General features: G+C 42.2%; 1 protein-coding gene across 1 annotated transcript in view; it reads right to left on the reverse strand.

Moving 5' to 3' along the window:
- Window positions 1–18,503, reverse strand: part of LOC111868302 — an 86,764-nt gene extending 68,261 nt beyond the window's left edge. The window contains exon 1 of the mRNA XM_023858840.2: window positions 18,284–18,503. Coding sequence (XP_023714608.1) covers window positions 18,284–18,359 — 76 coding nt within the window. The 5' untranslated portion in view covers window positions 18,360–18,503. The remainder of the gene's footprint in view (window positions 1–18,283) is intronic.
- Between the last annotated feature and the right edge of the window lie 555 nt (window positions 18,504–19,058).

Consider the following 19,058-nt stretch of genomic DNA (forward strand, 5'->3'; position numbering starts at 1 on the left):
TTCGCTTGCGGATTTCTTATATTTTTCCTTCTACCCTGAAGATGGAGGCGATACGTTCCTCCGAAACGTCGGTTAACACCACATATACACGGTGCCAAATCCCAGAAGACTGCTTTCTTCATAGTCACCGCCGTGAAAGCCTCAAATCTTACAACTTATTTCTAGTGCAACAAAACTCTTTCAGCTATGCAGTTTGCCAACTCCTGGCCTAGAAGCTGACGACGACACACACACACCAATTAATCTAAGCCAGTAGCCTGCTACCTTCATTCTGCAGACATATACAGTATTCAGAGAATTGCTGGGTTTTCGGATTCTTTCCATCGTCAGGAAATATAAGTAATAGAGAACACAAGGTTTGGGAAACTGGATCTGTTTCCATCTTCAGGTGAGACCACCGGTCAAGTAATTGAGATTAGCTCTTTGTAATGGGCCCAACTCAGTGTTTTCCTTTCTCACCTGAAGACGGAAACAGATCCAGTTTTCGAGACGTCGTGTCTTCTATTACCTAGAGTGTCCTATATAACCTAGAATTCCGGACGATGGAAAATGTCCAAAAAAAAAAAACCCAGTAACTCTGTGTGTCATCCACCACCATCAGAAACATTTAGAATCTACAGTACATATACAGTATTCTAACATAAATTGTCATCCATCAGTGGAAATTTTCAAAGCGATTAATTTCTTTCCAAATACCAGTGTGCACTATATATCTGCAGTTCTGCTCTGGTTATCTGTTGCTGAACAACATCAGTACAACAGGTCTCAATCCAGGAAGAATTTGTATCTTACAGCTATAAGCTCGGAAGGCATCCCATTAATGATCTTCATAACATCGCCTTTACATGTTCTGCCTAAAAGGCGTCTATTAAAAGGGATTGCTTTAATATTGCAATATATACCAGTTTTGTCTGATATCATAAAATTTCTTCTAGTTATAAAATGTGTGTTATATGCTTGTTCATTCGCAATGCGCAACTGCAACATCTTGTTGTTGCCAGTGTTACGGGTTTATGTTGTGCCTAACTTCTGCCTCGCGATTCTGTCATTTTCTGGATATATATAAAATAATTCATATATATTGCACGATTATACTTGGTGGCACTTTCAGTATGTACGTATATAATAGTTAGATGTCACATACCAGAATAGCCTTTCCCTGTATGTTATTGCCGCTTCGATGAAACGGACTTTCCTTCTTATGTTTTCATAAAGTGGATTTTCTTTCTGAACACACGCAAGTGCAAATCAGGAATAATTAATTAATTCTACTCTGTCGATCTTAGTAGAAACCTTCATGGGTAATTGAATGTGAACTGAATTAATGAGTTCTGTGCTCACACGATACCGACTGAGCGACCGCCGCTTGTCGGCGAAGTTAGTGCCAACTTTTGCGCATAGAGGATGTCACGCGGTCAGCACAACGGATCCCCACGGCTGTTAATTTCGGCTTTGTAGACCCGAAGCCGCTATTTCCTTGAAATAGCTCCTCAGTTATCCTCACGAGGCTGAGTGGACCCCATTCCAGACCCCCTATTTCTCAGAAAATTTGATAGCCCTGGGAATCTAACCCAGGACCTCTGGATCTGTAGCCAGTAACTCTGACCACTATACCACAGAGGCGGTCGATATAATTCGCTTGCGGACTACAGGCCACGGATATACATTGATGTTTCTTCGTACGAATGCGATTTCGAACAAGATTTTCTCATGGGCTTCCTTCACTATCAAGTTCTTGCTATGCACTTTACATCGCATATACACTGCACATCTCACTTCCGGGCTTACTTATGTCAGATTGATTTACAAATTACAAGTAACGAAAACCGTTCTGCGTATTAATATTACATTCCGAAAATAAAATAAAAAATCTAAAAATTTATTCAGAATAACAGATCCAGAAATTCGATCCTGGGACCTTCTGAATATATGATACATGAGCTACTCTTGAACAGAACTCGCTGGGTGACAATTGCTCCTTATTAGTAAACAATGGTAGCATCAAGGGCTACGGATGTGCAGGAGCCACATTTGGTTGCAAGGAATAACAAGTACTGGGCTCCATAACCAACGCCTCATGGTATGTCTCGAACTTCACATTACACAATGATCTTCAAATCCCATTCGTCACAGAATAAATCAAAAGATATTCTATCATATACCACAACCGACTAATGGGACACGAAAACAGTTGCGTATCTGAACTAAGCAACCCATTAAACATCAGACGAAGACTAAAACGACAATGGCCCTCAGACTTAAAAGAACACAGTGTTGAAGATGGGTAGCCGTACTCAACAACATAAGGCATAGTATACTACATAGGAGAATCATCACTGGATGATCACTAGGCATAAGTGATTTCTTACAACATATTTATTATTGCTCCCTTGTAGAATAGATTGTAAATTGCAAGAAGTAATAAATAAAAAAAAGGAATAACAAGAATGTATTGCGCTCGTCCCATAGCAGAACCATTTAAGTATATAATAAAATTATGTAGGCTATATAAAGTCATGAGCTAAGAGTCGGACTGAATTCATGCGACAAAACCAGCTCAGCCATTAGCCTGAAATAATTGCCTTCAGTACGATTTCATTTGGAACTACAGTAGTATTGTGAGTAGACACAGAGAAAAGGTTTAAGTCTGAAAATTTGTACGAGTATAGTACTGATTTTCGGAGGTCTTTCGGATCCTAGCGACTCTAGCTACATCGTCTGGAAACAAACCTGTACCGTCAGAGCACTGACAGAAGCATGATTCTTCCGCAATTCCTAGAATCGCATCTCAACAATTTGTAAGTAAACATCTTGTAGTTTTTTATCGCAAATAATGTTGCAATAAAGTAAAAATATTCCTTATGTAAAAAATTAACATTGTATTCTTAGCTACAATAAACTGACACAAGTATTATTGGGATATGTTAACTCACAAAAATTGCGTTGTGATGACAGAAGTCCGAGAGCAGCGAGGGTTGGTACCCACATTATCATGGCGAAGAGAGACGTTCTGACTGAGTAAAAACTGAGTTTGTCCGAGAGAGTTTGGCCATGTGTTTTTAGAAACAGAGAACGACAGTAACCCAGTGAACCGACCTCATTAGAAGCATGTGGGTACGAGGAAGTTCTTGGAGCGGTATCCTCCTGCATGTGTCTTCCGACTGGCCTCCAGTCAAATGACCCACATATTTGCTGCTTTCTGTGACTGTAAATGGGCTATTTATTTGTATGGGTACGTTTACTGACAAGTTATATTGTGGCGTATAGGCCCGTTGCTAGGCAAGTCCTAGAAACAAACAATTACAGCCGTTGTTATGGAATAAGCGAATTAATAAATGGCTGTTTCTGAGCAAAGGTTCTGTTAACATGAACAGGCACGCAACAATATAAGAACGGTGATTTCGATGTGGTTCGCGCCAAGGAGTTACAAAGAAGACAATTGGCGCAATCCAGTCAGCTGAGGGTTGACAGTTTAGTTGAGCTCTGCAAGGGAGACCGAGAATAGGCGGCGATGTAGTTGAGTTGACAGTTGGCAAGAGGAGATGAGCGCTGGAAGCACTGTTAGAAGCCGTTGGTAGGGAACGGCTGTTGGAGACACTGTAGGCTGGAGAAGACTTAGCGTGTACGATTTGTAAAGTGTGGAGTTCAGCGATAGCTCTGTAATTACTTATCCTTCCGAGTGGTGTGTACAAGTTGTCAATAAACCCATACAACAATCCAAACCCCGTCTATAGTCACACACATACATCGTGACAATATTAAAATCCTTAATCATCCATACTTATAGATGACGATTGAGTTTGTAATGGACAGAAATTTCAAACCGAAACTTTGAGCACTTTATTTACCAAGTATTCATGAGTGTGGATTGTGAGAAACTGCTGAAGGCTAAGGCACTCTTGTCACTGAATATGAGTCCGAGGGCAAAGTGTTGTGTTGAATGATATGAGTTCAATGAAGCAGAATGGGATAACACGGTTTGCTTTTGTGTTGAGTCTAGAGCTTTCGGAACCAACGTTATCTTTGCTTCTCTTCCTGATGAGGAACTCCACATGTCTGCAAACTGCCACCACCTTGTGTGCAAATCAATTTCATTCTCACAACTGATTACACTTGATGGGGTCATAATGAACGATCAATTCCTATTTTTTCATCCAATCGAAATTCGCAATGCGCCCAAATTCCAATAACGTGCCTCTGAGTCTGAAGGGCCGGGATAGTGCGGTCGGTATAGAGACTTAATAAGGGCATTGGGGGGGGGGCAACACTTTTCTCTTCTCCATGTCGTCCAGACGGGCTCTGTGGCCCACTCAGCCTGCTATCGAATTGGTACAGAGAACTGTTTCCTCGGAGGTAAAGCGGCCGGGGCATGAAGCTGACCACTCGCATCCAACTAATGCCGAAGTGAAGAAAGCGTGGATCTATACATCCAACCCTCATACGTCTTCATGGCGTAGTGCTTAGTTAGCTAAGCACAGAGACAGCTCTGCCTTACTTCCCTGAGTCTATTCACAGATTACAGAAGGGATAATGTGTAACGTTAACTACGTCATGGCGCAGGGTGCTTCGTCAGAAGTTAATGTTGCTCAGGTTGTTTCTAGAAACTGACGGTTCGTTTTCGAGTTCGCAAGTACCCACCACGGCACTCCTATCTTGAACCAAACGAATCCAGACATCCTCACAAACAAACTCTGTCCACAAGCGAACTATACCGACCGAGCGACCGCCGCTTGTGAGCGAAGTTAGTGCCAACCTTGGCGAATAGAGGGTGTCGCGTGGTCAGCGTAACGGATCCCCACGGCCGTTAATTTCGGCTTTCTAGACCGGAGCCGCTACTTTTCCATTTAAGTAGCTCTTCAATTATCCCCACGAGGCTGAGTGGACCGAGTTCTCGACCCACTAGTTCTCAGAAAATCTGGTAGCGTTGGGAATTGAACCCGGGATCTCTGAATCTGTAGCCAGGAACTCTGACCACTAGGAGGCCTGAGACTACATCCTCACACCTCATTTAAGTTCCAGTTAGTAGTTTTCCATACACTCCTAGATCTACATAATTGTCTCTTTCCCTAACTTTCTCCAACAAATAATCTGGATGCATTTCTATTCTGTCCCATACAATTTACACGCACAGGATAAATTCCGGACAAATTCCTTACGCTTCAGAAACATAACTACCCATTTAAGGCCCCATCTGTCTAAGCGTGGAGATGAGGCTCCACCTGTTCATTAAGTTCAGCCATTCTCCTCGGCACCGTTTCTCTTAGCGTCAGGGACCAATTTTCCTACCCATACAGAACAACAGCTAATATTGGGTTATTTGTCTAATTTTCTGCTCAGTTTTGAAGGATTGCAGTATGTAAACGGATATGATGTGAGCTTCCTGTTGCTCGGAGCTAGGTCGCTGTCCGCGTTGTGCACCTGTCTGGCAGTTAAGAGACCTCGGCCTACAGCGGAAACGGAACTGGGTTTCCGGCATGCTACAGTTCAGTAGAATAGCGGGTGTGGCCAGGTTATCGTCCTCCACTCAGAATTCGTACACCGTGTGGTCATCACTGCTAGAAAATGAAATATCTAATGTGAATTTAGGCTTAAAGGTCAGGCTCTGGAGTGCCATTTACTTGTCGTTGTACTCACTGGCTCGAGGATAACATGAACATGCAAGAGATAGGGACAGAAGCGAGAAATGAGCTTGAGATATGAACAGTTGCGTTGCTTCGAGCCCGTTGGACGAGCCTTATAGGAACTAAATGATTTGTTTCGTTATTTTTTGGGGGGGCTTCTTCTGTGGTCTCAGCTTTTCCAAAGGTAACCATGATTAGAGTGGACTCTGCCTAGGGCCCAACAGAGATAGTTTCACTTTGTCCTTCTTCTGCTTTCCTGATAAAAGGAGATGGAACAGATTTCAGAAGCGTGGCGGTTATAAAATAGCGAGACAATTGACAATCTCCGTGTTATCACAACATCATCAAAAACATTTTTATCTTCCTCAATTTTTACTACACGACAATTTGTTTCATGAAATTGGCTGTCTTTATTTTCGTCGAAAGCTCCTTAAGTATTTGCCCTATTTAGATTGAAAGCTGCTTGCTACCACGTTACTAAAATATATTTTAAGAAAGGAACAAATAATGAAGAAAAATATTGAAATGAAATAAAGAAGAAAGCAACAAATAATGAAGAAAGACAAAGAAAGAAAATAGAGAAGAAAGCAACAAATAATGAAGGAAAAAAAGAAAGAAACTAAAGAAGAAAGCAACAAATAATGAAGAAAAACAAAGAAAGAAAATAAAGAAGAAAGCAACAAATAATGAAGAAAACAAAGAAAGAAAATAAAGAAGAAAGCAACAAATAATGAAGAAAACAAAGAAAGAAAATAAAGAAGAAAGCAACAAATAATGAAGAAAACAAAGAAAGAAAATAAAGAAGAAAGCAATAAATAATGAAGGAAGACGAAGAAAGATAACGGAGAAATAAGAAGAAAGAAATGAGAACTTCTGTAACATTAGAACAGAGTTGATTTAAATGGCGCAGCAGTGCTTTAAAGTCGTTTCATTTTACGGCCTGTGACTGCATTTGCTTCAGTTCAGCGGTGGAAACAGCCGCCCATTGACACAGTCCTCTGCAATATTCTTCTTTCTCTTGTTGCACACAGACTCAGCGTAAAAGTCGATTTGAAATGAAATTAGTGTTTTGGATATGATGACCCCGCAATTTAACTACAAAGAGTACGTTCTGGTGGCTCGTAATGCCATGTAGTTCGGGAATCTGAAGTTTCCAAGGTATATATCGTTTTCATCTTCAGGGTGAAAAATAAGCGAAGCGAGAAATCAGCAAGAAGTAGAAGGTAAGATTTTCCCAACCACGCAGCTTTACAACACAGAGAAACATTCTCTTCAAAGTTCTTATAATTCGTAAGGTAAAAAGAGTCATAGCAACCAGCGTCCCCGAACTTCGCTGTAAATATTAGTAAAGTTGTATGTGCGTATGTTTGTGTTATCTGCTCCTCATGGCCGGACGTTCCTGCCCGCGGCGTGGGCGTGCAGTGCTCCTGCTTCGTGTTTGGGAGATCCAGGATTCGATCCAGGAACGGGCTACACTGACAGAGGATTCTACAAGTTTCCATCCAGCAGTCCACAAAATTCCCGCAGTAGTAGCTGAAACGGTGCCATTGCCCCTTCCTACCGTCTCATTTCCGGTTCGTTATTCGCTAACCTGCAGTGACTATATAATGAGGGACGGTTAAAGGGAAAAATGAAATTGATTGACCTGTAAACTCTGTTATTCAATGTAGTGAACCTTGCATTTTCTAAAGCGCTCGTAGAATTTCAAAGTCTAAATCACGATAGTAAATCTCGCTGATTACAAAGAGTCACGTTAAGTCCATGTGTAAGATCTATTGAGCACTAGTATTAATTAATTCATTCATTCATTCATTCAGATTTCGTGTTGTTCCCTCTGGAGTATGGGGCATCCGTGAAAAGTTTCGTTTCGCTTCAGCTTCTTATCCTAAAGACAGGCGGTAGGATTCCTTGGACGGGGGATCGGCCTGTCGCAAAGCCGCTACATACACAGGACAACACAAAACAAGTGCAGACCGACATACATGCTTAAAGTGGGATTCGAACCCAAGATCCCACTGTTTGAACGGTCGAAGACACTTCATGGCTTAGATCGCGCAGCCACTGTGATCGGCGACCTTGGGATTAGTAGAAGGTAATTTGACCATACTTAGTAAAAGTTAATTTGGTAAGGTGAACTCTGTTACAAGAACATTGATTCCTGGTCGACTTGTGGTTAAGATTTCGCGGTTGTCCTCGCTCTTACAAGAATAGTGTCAAGTAATATCGTGAAATTTGCTTCAGTCGATTTATCCGCATTCATCTTCCATGTTTATCTTCAAATCTGACTCGAAGTACATAACACTTGTAACTAAAAGCTACGTCAAGTAACTTGCGACTTACACAGAACTGCGATTTTAACAAGATAAATTCGGCTCAAGAATGTGACAGGAACTAACCGTGCCTCAACAAGAATGTGACAGGAACTAACCGTGCCTCAACAAGAATGTGACAGGAACTAACCGTGCCTCAAGAGACCTGTCGATGGCAGAATACATGAAGGCGCAATGAAGGAAACTTTCTCTGGCCAAGAAAGTTCGATAACATTTAGCGTGAGTTTTGCTCAATTTCTTTGCCAATTTGTAAACAAATGTCAGATTGTTCTGAATTTACAGTCGCGAGACCCACCAGAGTAAACGTAATGAAGCACATTTAAATGTACATGGGTGAGTCACATGGAAAAGTAAAACTTGTTTACCAGTCAACTCAGTGCAAATCGGCTCAGTGAAGTTTTATCGTTTTCCAGCGCAGTCCCCCTTGCGCTCAGGGCTTCAGCACAACCGCGGTTTCTTGTCAAAGAAAATCTTTTAGTTGCACACGTCGCTTCTCGCCCTTGTTCATTGGATCGGAAAGTATTACCACCAACAGCCTTCTTGAGTCGCCTAAAGATGGAGACACTCGAAATTAATCTCAGATGTCACACGGGCAGGACGTGGCCAATCAACGTCATCCAGCAATAAGACACCAGCACTGAGCAGTTCTGGTGTCTACTGTCAGATAATTCCTAAGGAGGCGCTGGGGATTGTGGTCCCCATGCAAGTTGGACTTGCTGATCCCAGAACACCGTTAGTTATTTCTCCCGCAGGCGCAGCTTCAGAAATTCTCTGGGGTTTGGTGAGCTGGAATGACGGCTTTCGTTGCTTGCCCTCTCCTTCACAGACTGGTACTAGTCGAAGTCACTGCGCTGCAAGAAGCCGTCACATTTTGCTTCATATAGTCGCAGTCACTGAAGTTCCTAGCATGCGTCCACGCGTCCTTCTTCAGTTCAGGAGTCACCTGCCTGGGCACTCGCCTTGTGGCAGTGCAAGTTGTATTGGACAATACGGTGAGCCAAGCCACGACTGACGTTCAACATGGCGGCCACATCGTTCGCCTTAACGCAACGGTTTTCACTATCGACGAGTTCAGCCGTCTCATTGTCAGGGTTTTCATTTGACTTGACCTCGAAAGTACCAATACGCGTAACTAAGGCTTGAGCCTTCAAGTAGAGTTGCAGTTTCCTCCCTCTGCAACCCAGTTTGAATATTTTAACGTGAAACATTTTCACTGCACACAATTAAACCGTCTCATCTAAGTTTCACTGTAGCAAGAAATAAACAGTGAAGGAAAATGATTTTACTAGCCTTGTGGATAGTAGATAAATGTGAACCTGAATTCTTCCAGAAGAATGGAAGTGTGCATAAACAAGATACGCAGATATCTTATCAAAAATGAAAGAAGTTTAGCCAGAAATTTGGCATATTTTATTATAGGTTCTCAAGGAAAGAAGCATTTTGCTAAATTCTACCAGGCGAACAAACAATCATCAGGAAACAACATTTGCAGGGGAATGTTACTATCTGATACCACTGCTATTCTGTTGACTTCTACTAGTATTCAACCGCTCAACAGCAAGGACTAAGCAAGAATCCGTTCACTGTCGCTGGTCTACCTGTGAGGAGAGTTCCACAGAAATGGAACACACTTGTCATGCGATACTGTAAAGTCAAAGTTGTCGCTGTGCTTAATAAATTAACCACCACGCCATTAAGGAGTATTGGGGAGTGGAGTTATAGTTCTACCATTCTTGACCTCGGCACTAGGTGTGAGTGGTCAGCTTGAAGCTCCGGCTGCATTACTCTCGGGAAAACGCGTCAATGGTCATTTTATAAGAGGCTGGGTGGGCCCCAGAGCCGGACTTGACAATGTGGAGAAGAGGAAAATGTCCTGCCCCTGTCAGGAATCGAACCCTGGCCGTCCGGCCAGTACTCTGTCACTATACCGACTGAGCTAGCCTAGTGATAATCTTGGTACATAGGCCTACATGAAAGCAGCATGCCATGAAAAAGGTACGGGAAGAAATCCATCTAATTTAAGGTTGTATCACTGATCAATATGGACTATCGAAACTGGCAGTCATGCTTTAATGCTTACATTATATTGAAACTTAACTAAGCTCTTTGGCAGTCAGGAATCTAAGTTATTGACAGAGGAGTGTGGTCTTACGAATTCCGGGATGTGTTACCGAAGTTCAATATAAATTTGTTACCTCCGTCTACATTTCCACCCTGAACAAGGAGGCAAGAGATCCCTCTGAAATGTTAATAATAATCTACCACAATATACGGTGTCATAATCCAGAACTAAATATTCCGAATCTTTACCGTCGTGGAAGCCTCAACACACAAACTTAGTAAGCATATTATTCAAACGTACTGCATTTAATAAGAGTTTATTGTAAACTATAATAATAAGAAGTTGCGAGTTGAATCTCTGGGAAATGTTCTGCGGTGTAACACTGTGGTGAGTCCACGCCATAGCTCAAGCGGTTAGTCGCTGCTTCCCACCACGGCGGACCGGGCTCGATCCCGGGTCTGGTCAAGTGGGATTTGTGGTGGACAAAGTGGCGTTGGGGCAGGTTTTCCCTGCCAATCTTCATTCCACTAATTACTCCACAATCACCCTCACCTATCATCTGGGGCTGGTACAATAGGCCAGAAGTGGCCGTAGTACAAGGGACTTAGTCCCACCCCACTAGCAGTAATAAAAAGAACACTGTTGTAACCTTCCAAATGAATACTTCGTAATATATATATATATTTCAGGTGGAGAATTATTTGCACCTGTGACATGGACTGTCTGCCATCCGAAACCGAGAATGGTAAGAAACCCAGGAGGAAAAAGGGAAGAGTATGAAAACATAACAGAATGAACGTAACATCTAAATGAGATGCAGAGTGAAGTAAGGTCTAGCATGCGACCTTGTCTTCGCAAGTCCAAGGTCGCAACGCCAAGATTTCCTGTCTGGGGCTGCTGCACCGGAAGTGAGGCAATGCTGAACTCCGCCACTCCTTCAAGCGTTTCTGTATCGTCGAGTTCTTGGCTTTCTTACGTTCTCCTGACGCACTTTCACTTGTTATTTCGTTGTGCCATTACAGACGCTCACGCCGGTAACGCTGAGACCTGAGGCGGCGCCCCATGTAGCTTCGTAGAAGGGTAGAAGATGAAGGCAACACGTTCCTCCGAAACGTCGGTAATCTTTTATCACACTTCACGGCCTCATATTACAGAAAGCAGCATTCTTCATTACTTCTCTTCTTCACATTTATTAATAGTGTGACATGTTGCGCAACGGAGGACCCCCACCTCCCCAGCGGAAGTTACAATATGTATTTGCACCCCCCCCCCATTTTTATCTTCAAATTAGACAAGCGTTTGCTGTCCTCTTCATACTATTTCGTCCGGTAAATATGCGTTACTGCGGTAAGAACACAAGAAGTCTCTTCGTAGAAACTAGATGTGTCTGAGAGGTGTAGGAAAGTAATGTATAGCGCTCTCTTCAAAGAGGGCCTCCTCAAGTAAAGAACATGTTAGGAAATTGTCCGTAAAGAAGAAACGGGCTCCTTAAGTTTTACTGACTAAGTGGCAGGCAGTTCACATCTCTTGCTTTGTAGTGTGAAATGTTAACGTTGTTTATAAAACGGTTATGGGACCAGGACTTGCGTCTCCTAAGCCTCTCCAGACAAATGCCTGAATAATGGATTAAGTCAGGCCACGACACCTCCGTTCCGCATCCTTTTCAATTCATTGTTCTTTTGACACTGCGAAACCCGAGCTTCTGATTATACTCGTACCTGTACCCTCAAACAGAACGCGAATAAAAGTAAATATAAGACAAAACAAACTCCGCGGCTTTAGTCCGCAAGCGAACTATACCGACTGAGCGACCGCCGCTTTTCGGCGAAGTTAGTGCCAACTTTGGCGGATAGAGGGTGTTGCGTGGTCAGCGCAACGAATCCTCACGCCGTTAATTTCTGTTTTCTAGACCGGAACCGCTATTTCCTTGAAATAGCTCCACGATTATCTTCATGAAGCTGAGTGGACCCCGTTCCAGACACACTACTTCTCAGAAAGTTATGTAGCGCGGGGAATCGAACCCGGGACCTCTGGATCTGTAGCTGAGACATGTAAGTATACCAACCTGAACTGCCCGCATAGTGTACCGCATTTTGCTTCAGTTCTAACCGCGATGGAGCTGCTGGGACTACCTGTATGTTTGTTTCCGCTTATTTAGAAAACTTAGCAGCGTGTGTCTTCGGTCAGACAAAATTAGGACTCGGCAGTCAAGTATTGCAAAGTAACACGAATAACACGCATATATTAACACTGCTACATGTAACACACCCCCAGGTTTATTATTCAAATATTCGGAGTACAGAGGCAAGACGAGTAGTCGAGAAAACGCGGTCGGTATAGCGACTGGTTACTCGCTGGACGACCGGGGTGTCGGAGTTGAGTCCCGGTAGGGTCAAGAATTTTCTTTCCTCCACATCGTCCAGACCGGCTGTGGGGTCCACCCAACCTTCTTTCCAAAGGGTACGGGGGGTTCTTTCCTCGGGGATAAAGCGGGCGGGGCGTGAGGCTGATCACTCACCTCCAGCTAGTGCAGAGGGCAGAAGATGTGTATCAATACATCCACTCCCCCATACGCCATCATGGCTTAGTGCTTAATTAGGTAAGCTCATGGACAACTTTACCTTACTTTACAGAGGCAAGACGTCGACTCAGCCTCTAACAGAAGCGAGTACCAGGAATCTTCCAGGGGGTATAGGGCGGCCGACGCGTAAGCCTGACAACATTACCGCCATCTGTGAGCCGTTTGTCTAGATAATGTGGAAGCCTCGACGTCTCAGAACCCTATGGGCCTCCATGGCCTCTTACAGGGATAGCTTTACAGAGGCAAGACAAATTGTTCACTGCATTATCCGGCCTCCTCAGAAGAATACGGAGTTGAGTACGCGTCCCTAGCTCCCCCTTATATTGCGCCCGACCTCCAAGACGGTATATCGCGAAGAACGTGAAAGTGCTAATGATTACTGGACTTCGGGTTATGTGAAAGGTGTATACATTCTTGGCCAGCCGGTTGTTGGCTTCTCGGGGAGGGCTTCGTTCCACGTGGTTATGTACGTTAATGAATAAGAAGGCGTTAGTCAAAAGTGGGGCCCAGAAGAAATGAGAGAGACCGTGGCCAATTTTATGCTGTATGGCAAACCGAAAGGAACCTCATTTTGGATGAGCACTTTCGAGATTCTTTTAGGACGTGTTCCGAAAACGAAGCAGAGCCCTGTACAGCTAGATAAGGCTGCTCAGTGTTCAGTGTTACTATGTATTTATATGGCTCTTTAATGTTTATTTACTTTACAGTTGTGGCACTACTGAGAACTCCCTCTGGTTTTGGGCAATATTTCAGACGTTTCATAAGTAAATGCAGTTTCCATCTTCAACATTTAAGATGGGAGAAACCTGAATCCCCGGAACGCCGGAAATATAGTGCACAAGCACGTGGTGTCACAACTCAAGAAGAAAATTAATATCAACTAATAATCGCCGTGAAATTCTGAAACCATGAAACCTGTATTGGTCTGAAGAAAACCTCAAATCTTACACTGTATTGGTCTGATTTGCAGATATTCATCGTCGGGTCTTTTGCAAGCAGAAGTTATTTAGGGGTCGTGGAAATATATGATAAGTTAAATCTGACAGATGCGTATCAATATTCGCTATTGTTTTGTTGGTCATATAAAAACGTTGTACTAGGTACTGTCAGTACTTGCTGTTGCTGAGGTTGGTTAAGACTGGAGAAAATTCGCAGTCCGATATGGACTGGCTGGTATAGGACTGCTCGGACAGAAATTTCGGGTCGGAGTTTGCAGGCAGTAAAGTTTGTGTACTTCATCTGTTGCAAATATAAACTTCTTTACCGTTAGCATTGCTGCGAAGATGTGGCCTGACAAAGAGAAATTTATTTCTGTGCATTTGAAAGTAGAAACAGATATCACAACATGAAAGACATCTAAAAATTCGAAATTATACAATCATTCTAAATCTTCACATTTATAAGAAAAATAACCACATTGGAAACTAACACCTCCGTATATAAATTAATAACCTTGCAATAACTGTAAAGCTGTTTGTTTCATCCATAAATTTAAAGGAAAACTGCAATTGCAATAGAAGTTAATGATAATTACAAGCGAGACATGCGTGTTCCGTTTCGTGCAGTAATTCATGAGCCATTGCTAAATAAGCGAGTTACTTAGTTTACTTCGTTATGCTGACTATCACGTAAACACTCCAAAGCATGGCCATTACATAACCAAACTTCTCAGTATTTTGCACTCTACAATTCTGAACGCCATGACAGGCGAACGTGTAGATATTGTTTCTTATTATAAGAAGAGCTACAGTCATGAAGACCAACGTGTGGATCGGATAAACATGAGCATCTGGACGTGTGCACGTCAGGAATTGCGGCAACGCGATCCTTCATTTGATTTATTTCATATGCACGAGGACGACAATTTGCGTGAAGTTATGGTCCATATGTATAGAGTGACTATAGAAATAGATCTTAAGCAAAATCACGAAATCATAAGATTCAGTTACTTCTAAAATAAATTATAAATGCCATATTTTATTTCCTTTGTTTCACTCTGGAACGATATCATGAAAGTTGATGTATTGATTTGCCAGTTTAGCAAATCAAATTCATCGAAGCTAGTCAAGCTAAAAAAGGTAAATCTTTACATCAGTACGAAAAGGAAACTACTAAGAACCAATGCACACATATGGTTCAATCGAACATATCAAAAGAAAAGCATCATACCTAATTATGCCAACCAAAGCAGAACATGTATTATTATAGTAACTTCCAACTGTATTGATGTAAAGGTGTCTCTCTGATGATGGTCTCTGAAGACCGAAACATGTAAGGGCATAAATAATTGAAATAAGAAAAATCTTTACCAGTCACACTGGACGGAACTGTTTAACTTTTGATGATATTTTATTGTTTGTCAATGCGCATCAATTTCAATTGCTTACGTAAAGCACAAGAAATAAAAATACAGGGTTACTATAAATAATTCATTCGTTTTTAAAACGCTATATTTTCCAAAGTATTATACATACAAATATGATTGATATATAAAAAGAACCATAAACTCTCCATGTTTGTATCTGTGCACCAGTTGGCAGCATGAGTTCAGTGCCTTTACAAAATGGCGACAAAGCAAGAAAAGAGTTTTTGTTTGTTGGAATATGCGAGATGTTCGTCTATTATAGCAGTGCAACGCGCATTAAAAAGAGAGTATGGAAAAGAACGGCCATGTAAACAAAGCATTTTGCGGTGGTATCGGCAATGTTCATCGCTACCTAAACAATGAACTTCGGCATCGCTGGATTGGGCGTGTTGGTGAGGATGACGTAGCTCTGTTCACTTCGTCCCCAGATCACCTGATCTAACGCCTTGTGACTTCTTCCTTTGGGGGTACATTAAGGATCGTGTTTACATACCCCGACTGCCAAGAATACTAGTAGAGCTGAGGGAACGCATCGATGCTGCAGTGATGACCATTGACAGGATGATGCTACAAAATGTGTAGAACGAGCTCGACTACTGCCTGGACGTGTGTCGTGTGACCCAAGGGGTATACATAGAACATTTATAGAGTGTAAGGAAAACTCGGTGAGGTTACGGTTCTTTCTATATATAAATCATATTTGTGCGTATAATGCTTTTGAAAAGATAGCGTTTTAAAAACGAATGAATCATTCATAGTAGCCCTGTACTTACTGATATTGTCTCAATATACACAATACTAGCTATGCCCGGCCACGCCTTGCTGTGGCTCAGTCTGCCCGTTCTTCCCCAGTTTGATTTGAAATTACTCGATGCATTGCTTCCGTTCCGCGAGTATGACGACCTAAGTTTGATCTTCTGCGAGGCATTATTTGATGAACTAAAGCAGAACGATTGCACTGAAGAAGAAGAAAGAAAGTTAGAAGAAAAAAACATGAAATTGCAGAACATTAAAAAAGGAAAGAACACGAACTGGAAAACAAAGAAGAAACAAAAAAAAATACTGACGAAATATTTCAATTCAAACGCAGATCAATCGACACAGCCCAATCCGGCCGCCAATTGCACCGGAAAACAAGGGAAACAGTAAAGAAAACCAAATGAAGAACAATGAAAAATAAACTATACTCACGAAATGAACGCTATGGTAAACGATACAGCCCAATTCCAACGCCATGTAACACGAAATAATTAAATCAAAATGAAAATAAATCGAAACTGTTTCTGCTTCGATTTCACTCGGAATCTATTGTGATACTTGTGACCCCGTGATACTCGCGTTTCCATGGAAGTATACTTTCCGGTTTCATCCGTTGTTATGCAACGGAACCTATTATCCTATGCAACGGTCTGTTCTAGCGTTAATATGGAAACGACTGCACTGAAGAAGAAGAAAGTTATAACAAAAACATATGAAATTGCAAAACATTAAAAAAGGAAAGAACACGAACTGGAAAACAAAGAAGAAACAAAAAAAAATACTGACGAAATATTTCAATTCAAACGCAGATCAATCGACACAGCCCAATCCGGCCGCCAATTGCACCGGAAAACAAGGGAAACAGTAAAGAAAACCAAATGAAGAACAATGAAAAATAAACTATACTCACGAAATGAACGCTATGGTAAACGATACAGCCCAATTCCAACGCCATGTAACACGAAATAATTAAATCAAAATGAAAATAAATCGAAACTGTTTCTGCTTCGATTTCACTCGGAATCTATTGTGATACTTGTGACCCCGTGATACTCGCGTTTCCATGGAAGTATACTTTCCGGTTTCATCCGTTGTTATGCAACGGAACCTATTATCCTATGCAACGGTCTGTTCTAGCGTTAATATGGAAACGACTGCACTGAAGAAGAAGAAAGTTATAACAAAAACATATGAAATTGCAAAACATTAAAAAAGGAAAGAACACGAACTGGAAAACAAAGAAGAAACAAAAAAAAAAAAAAATGACGAAATATTTCAATTCAAACGCAGATCAATCGACACAGCCTAATCCGACCGCCAGTTGCACCGGAAAATAAGGGAAACGGTTAAGAAAACGAAATGAAAAACAACAAAAAATAAATTATACTCACGAAATGACTGCTACGGTAAACGACTCAGCCCAATTCCAACGCAATGTAACACGAAATAATAAAATCAAAATGAAAATTTCGTTGCCACAACAGTTCTTTGCCACGGTTATTCCTAGGCAACGATTTGTTGGTATTCGATGGACGACGTATAACACGTTACAGTATATTATATTGAATACAATTAATACTTTTACCTGTTTTTACCTGTCACGGGTGTGACATCTATATAATAGGTATATGAAAGCACGCACGTGTTCGAATGTAAAGTTGTGTCAAAATTTCAAAGCAATCGGTGAAGAACTTTCGGAGATCTTTGATAAGGCACAAACCAACATATACGTTTTTATTTATATAGATGCCTACGTTTCAAAGGCGATATTTCTGCAAATGCGACCTTCGCAAGCGGGCCCAGGTAAATGTGTTCAGAATCACATCAACTGACACACATACTGCAGCCCTAGCGCACTTGTGTCCTGAATCATATCAACTGACACGCATACTGCAGCCGTAGCGCACCTCTGTTCTAAAGCACATCAACTGACATGCACACTGCAGCCTTAGCGCACCTGTGTTCTGAATCATATCAACTGACACGCATACTGCAACCCTAGCGCACTTGTGTTCTGAATCACATCAACTGACACGCATACTGCAGCCCTAGCGCACTTGTTCTCTGAATCATATCAACTGACACGCATACTGCAGCCCTAGCGCACTTGTGTCCTGAATCATATCAACTGACACGCATAGTTCAGCCCTAGCGCACTTGTGTCCTGAATCACATCAACTGACACGCATACTGCAGCCCTAGCGCACTTGTATTCTGAATCATATCAACTGACACGCATACTGCAGCCCTAGCGCACTTGTGTTCTGAATCACATCAACTGACACGCATATTGCATCCCTACCGCACTTGTTCTGAATCACATCAACTGACACGCATACTGCAGCCCTAGCGCACCGACTTGAGAAATCAGCATTTCTGAACAACTTACTTCTAAATTATCTGTAATATCCTTGTATAGTCACAAAATAGAGGAAAAAAAGACGAAGGAAGGCGGCGTTTTCTCATATTCTAAAAATCGTAGGAAATATTGTTCTGGTCCAAGTGTGTAAATTTGGAAGCAAATTGTGTCCCCACTTGTAAAGTTTAAAGAAGTAAAGTACTTACCGTTGGTCAACATTTTTAATACAGTGAGAACTGTGATTGCTTGCACCATACTGGGAAGATAATGTTTCCTTTTCATTTTGAATCTTGTCCCAGTGATAATCAAGTTGACATGTTACTTGAGGGCCAGTAACGAGGCGGCACTGTCCCGTCTAGCGACCACGAGGCACACGTTTGGGGTCCACTCATGCACCTAACCACACCAAACCAGATGAAGTGCACTAGCGAAAGTGTCTCTCAGTTCTGCACCACAAAACGAACGGCGTCCCCTTCCATGGCCTTGGTTAGCTTTAAGCACGGATGTTGCCTTTTGTATGGACATTTCCGGAGGGGAACAAGCAACACGAGATCATCGGTGTGGGGGGTCTTCTCCCTGGGGTCAGTGCATGGGCATGCTGCCGCTTTCGGCTGTGTTGCTGACGAATCTGCAGAACAGTTAATCTGGATCGCCATGGGTTAATTGTCATATTGTGCAAGTGAATAGTTGAGGAGACCCTCGTTTCCTCTCTGCTCTTTTGTGCATTCAGCCACTGTCCATGAATTTCATATCCGCAAGAATTCCTCTCAGTGGAGCACTGCAGAACAATCTATTCTGTTAGACTTGAAAGCATTCTGACGCTGGTGTATACTGTACTTCTTTTGGCTTGTTTTGGACTTCATCCATCGTCTGGTATGTAAAAGACAAAAGACCACGACGTTTCGGAGACCAGTGATTTAGACTAGCTCTTTCTAACGGGCCCAGCTGAGTAGGTTTATCCTTCCCTACACACCTGAAGAC

Source organism: Cryptotermes secundus, unplaced genomic scaffold (assembly GCF_002891405.2).
Source record: "Cryptotermes secundus unplaced genomic scaffold, Csec_1.0 scaffold1115, whole genome shotgun sequence".
NCBI classification, from domain to species: domain Eukaryota; kingdom Metazoa; phylum Arthropoda; class Insecta; order Blattodea; family Kalotermitidae; genus Cryptotermes; species Cryptotermes secundus.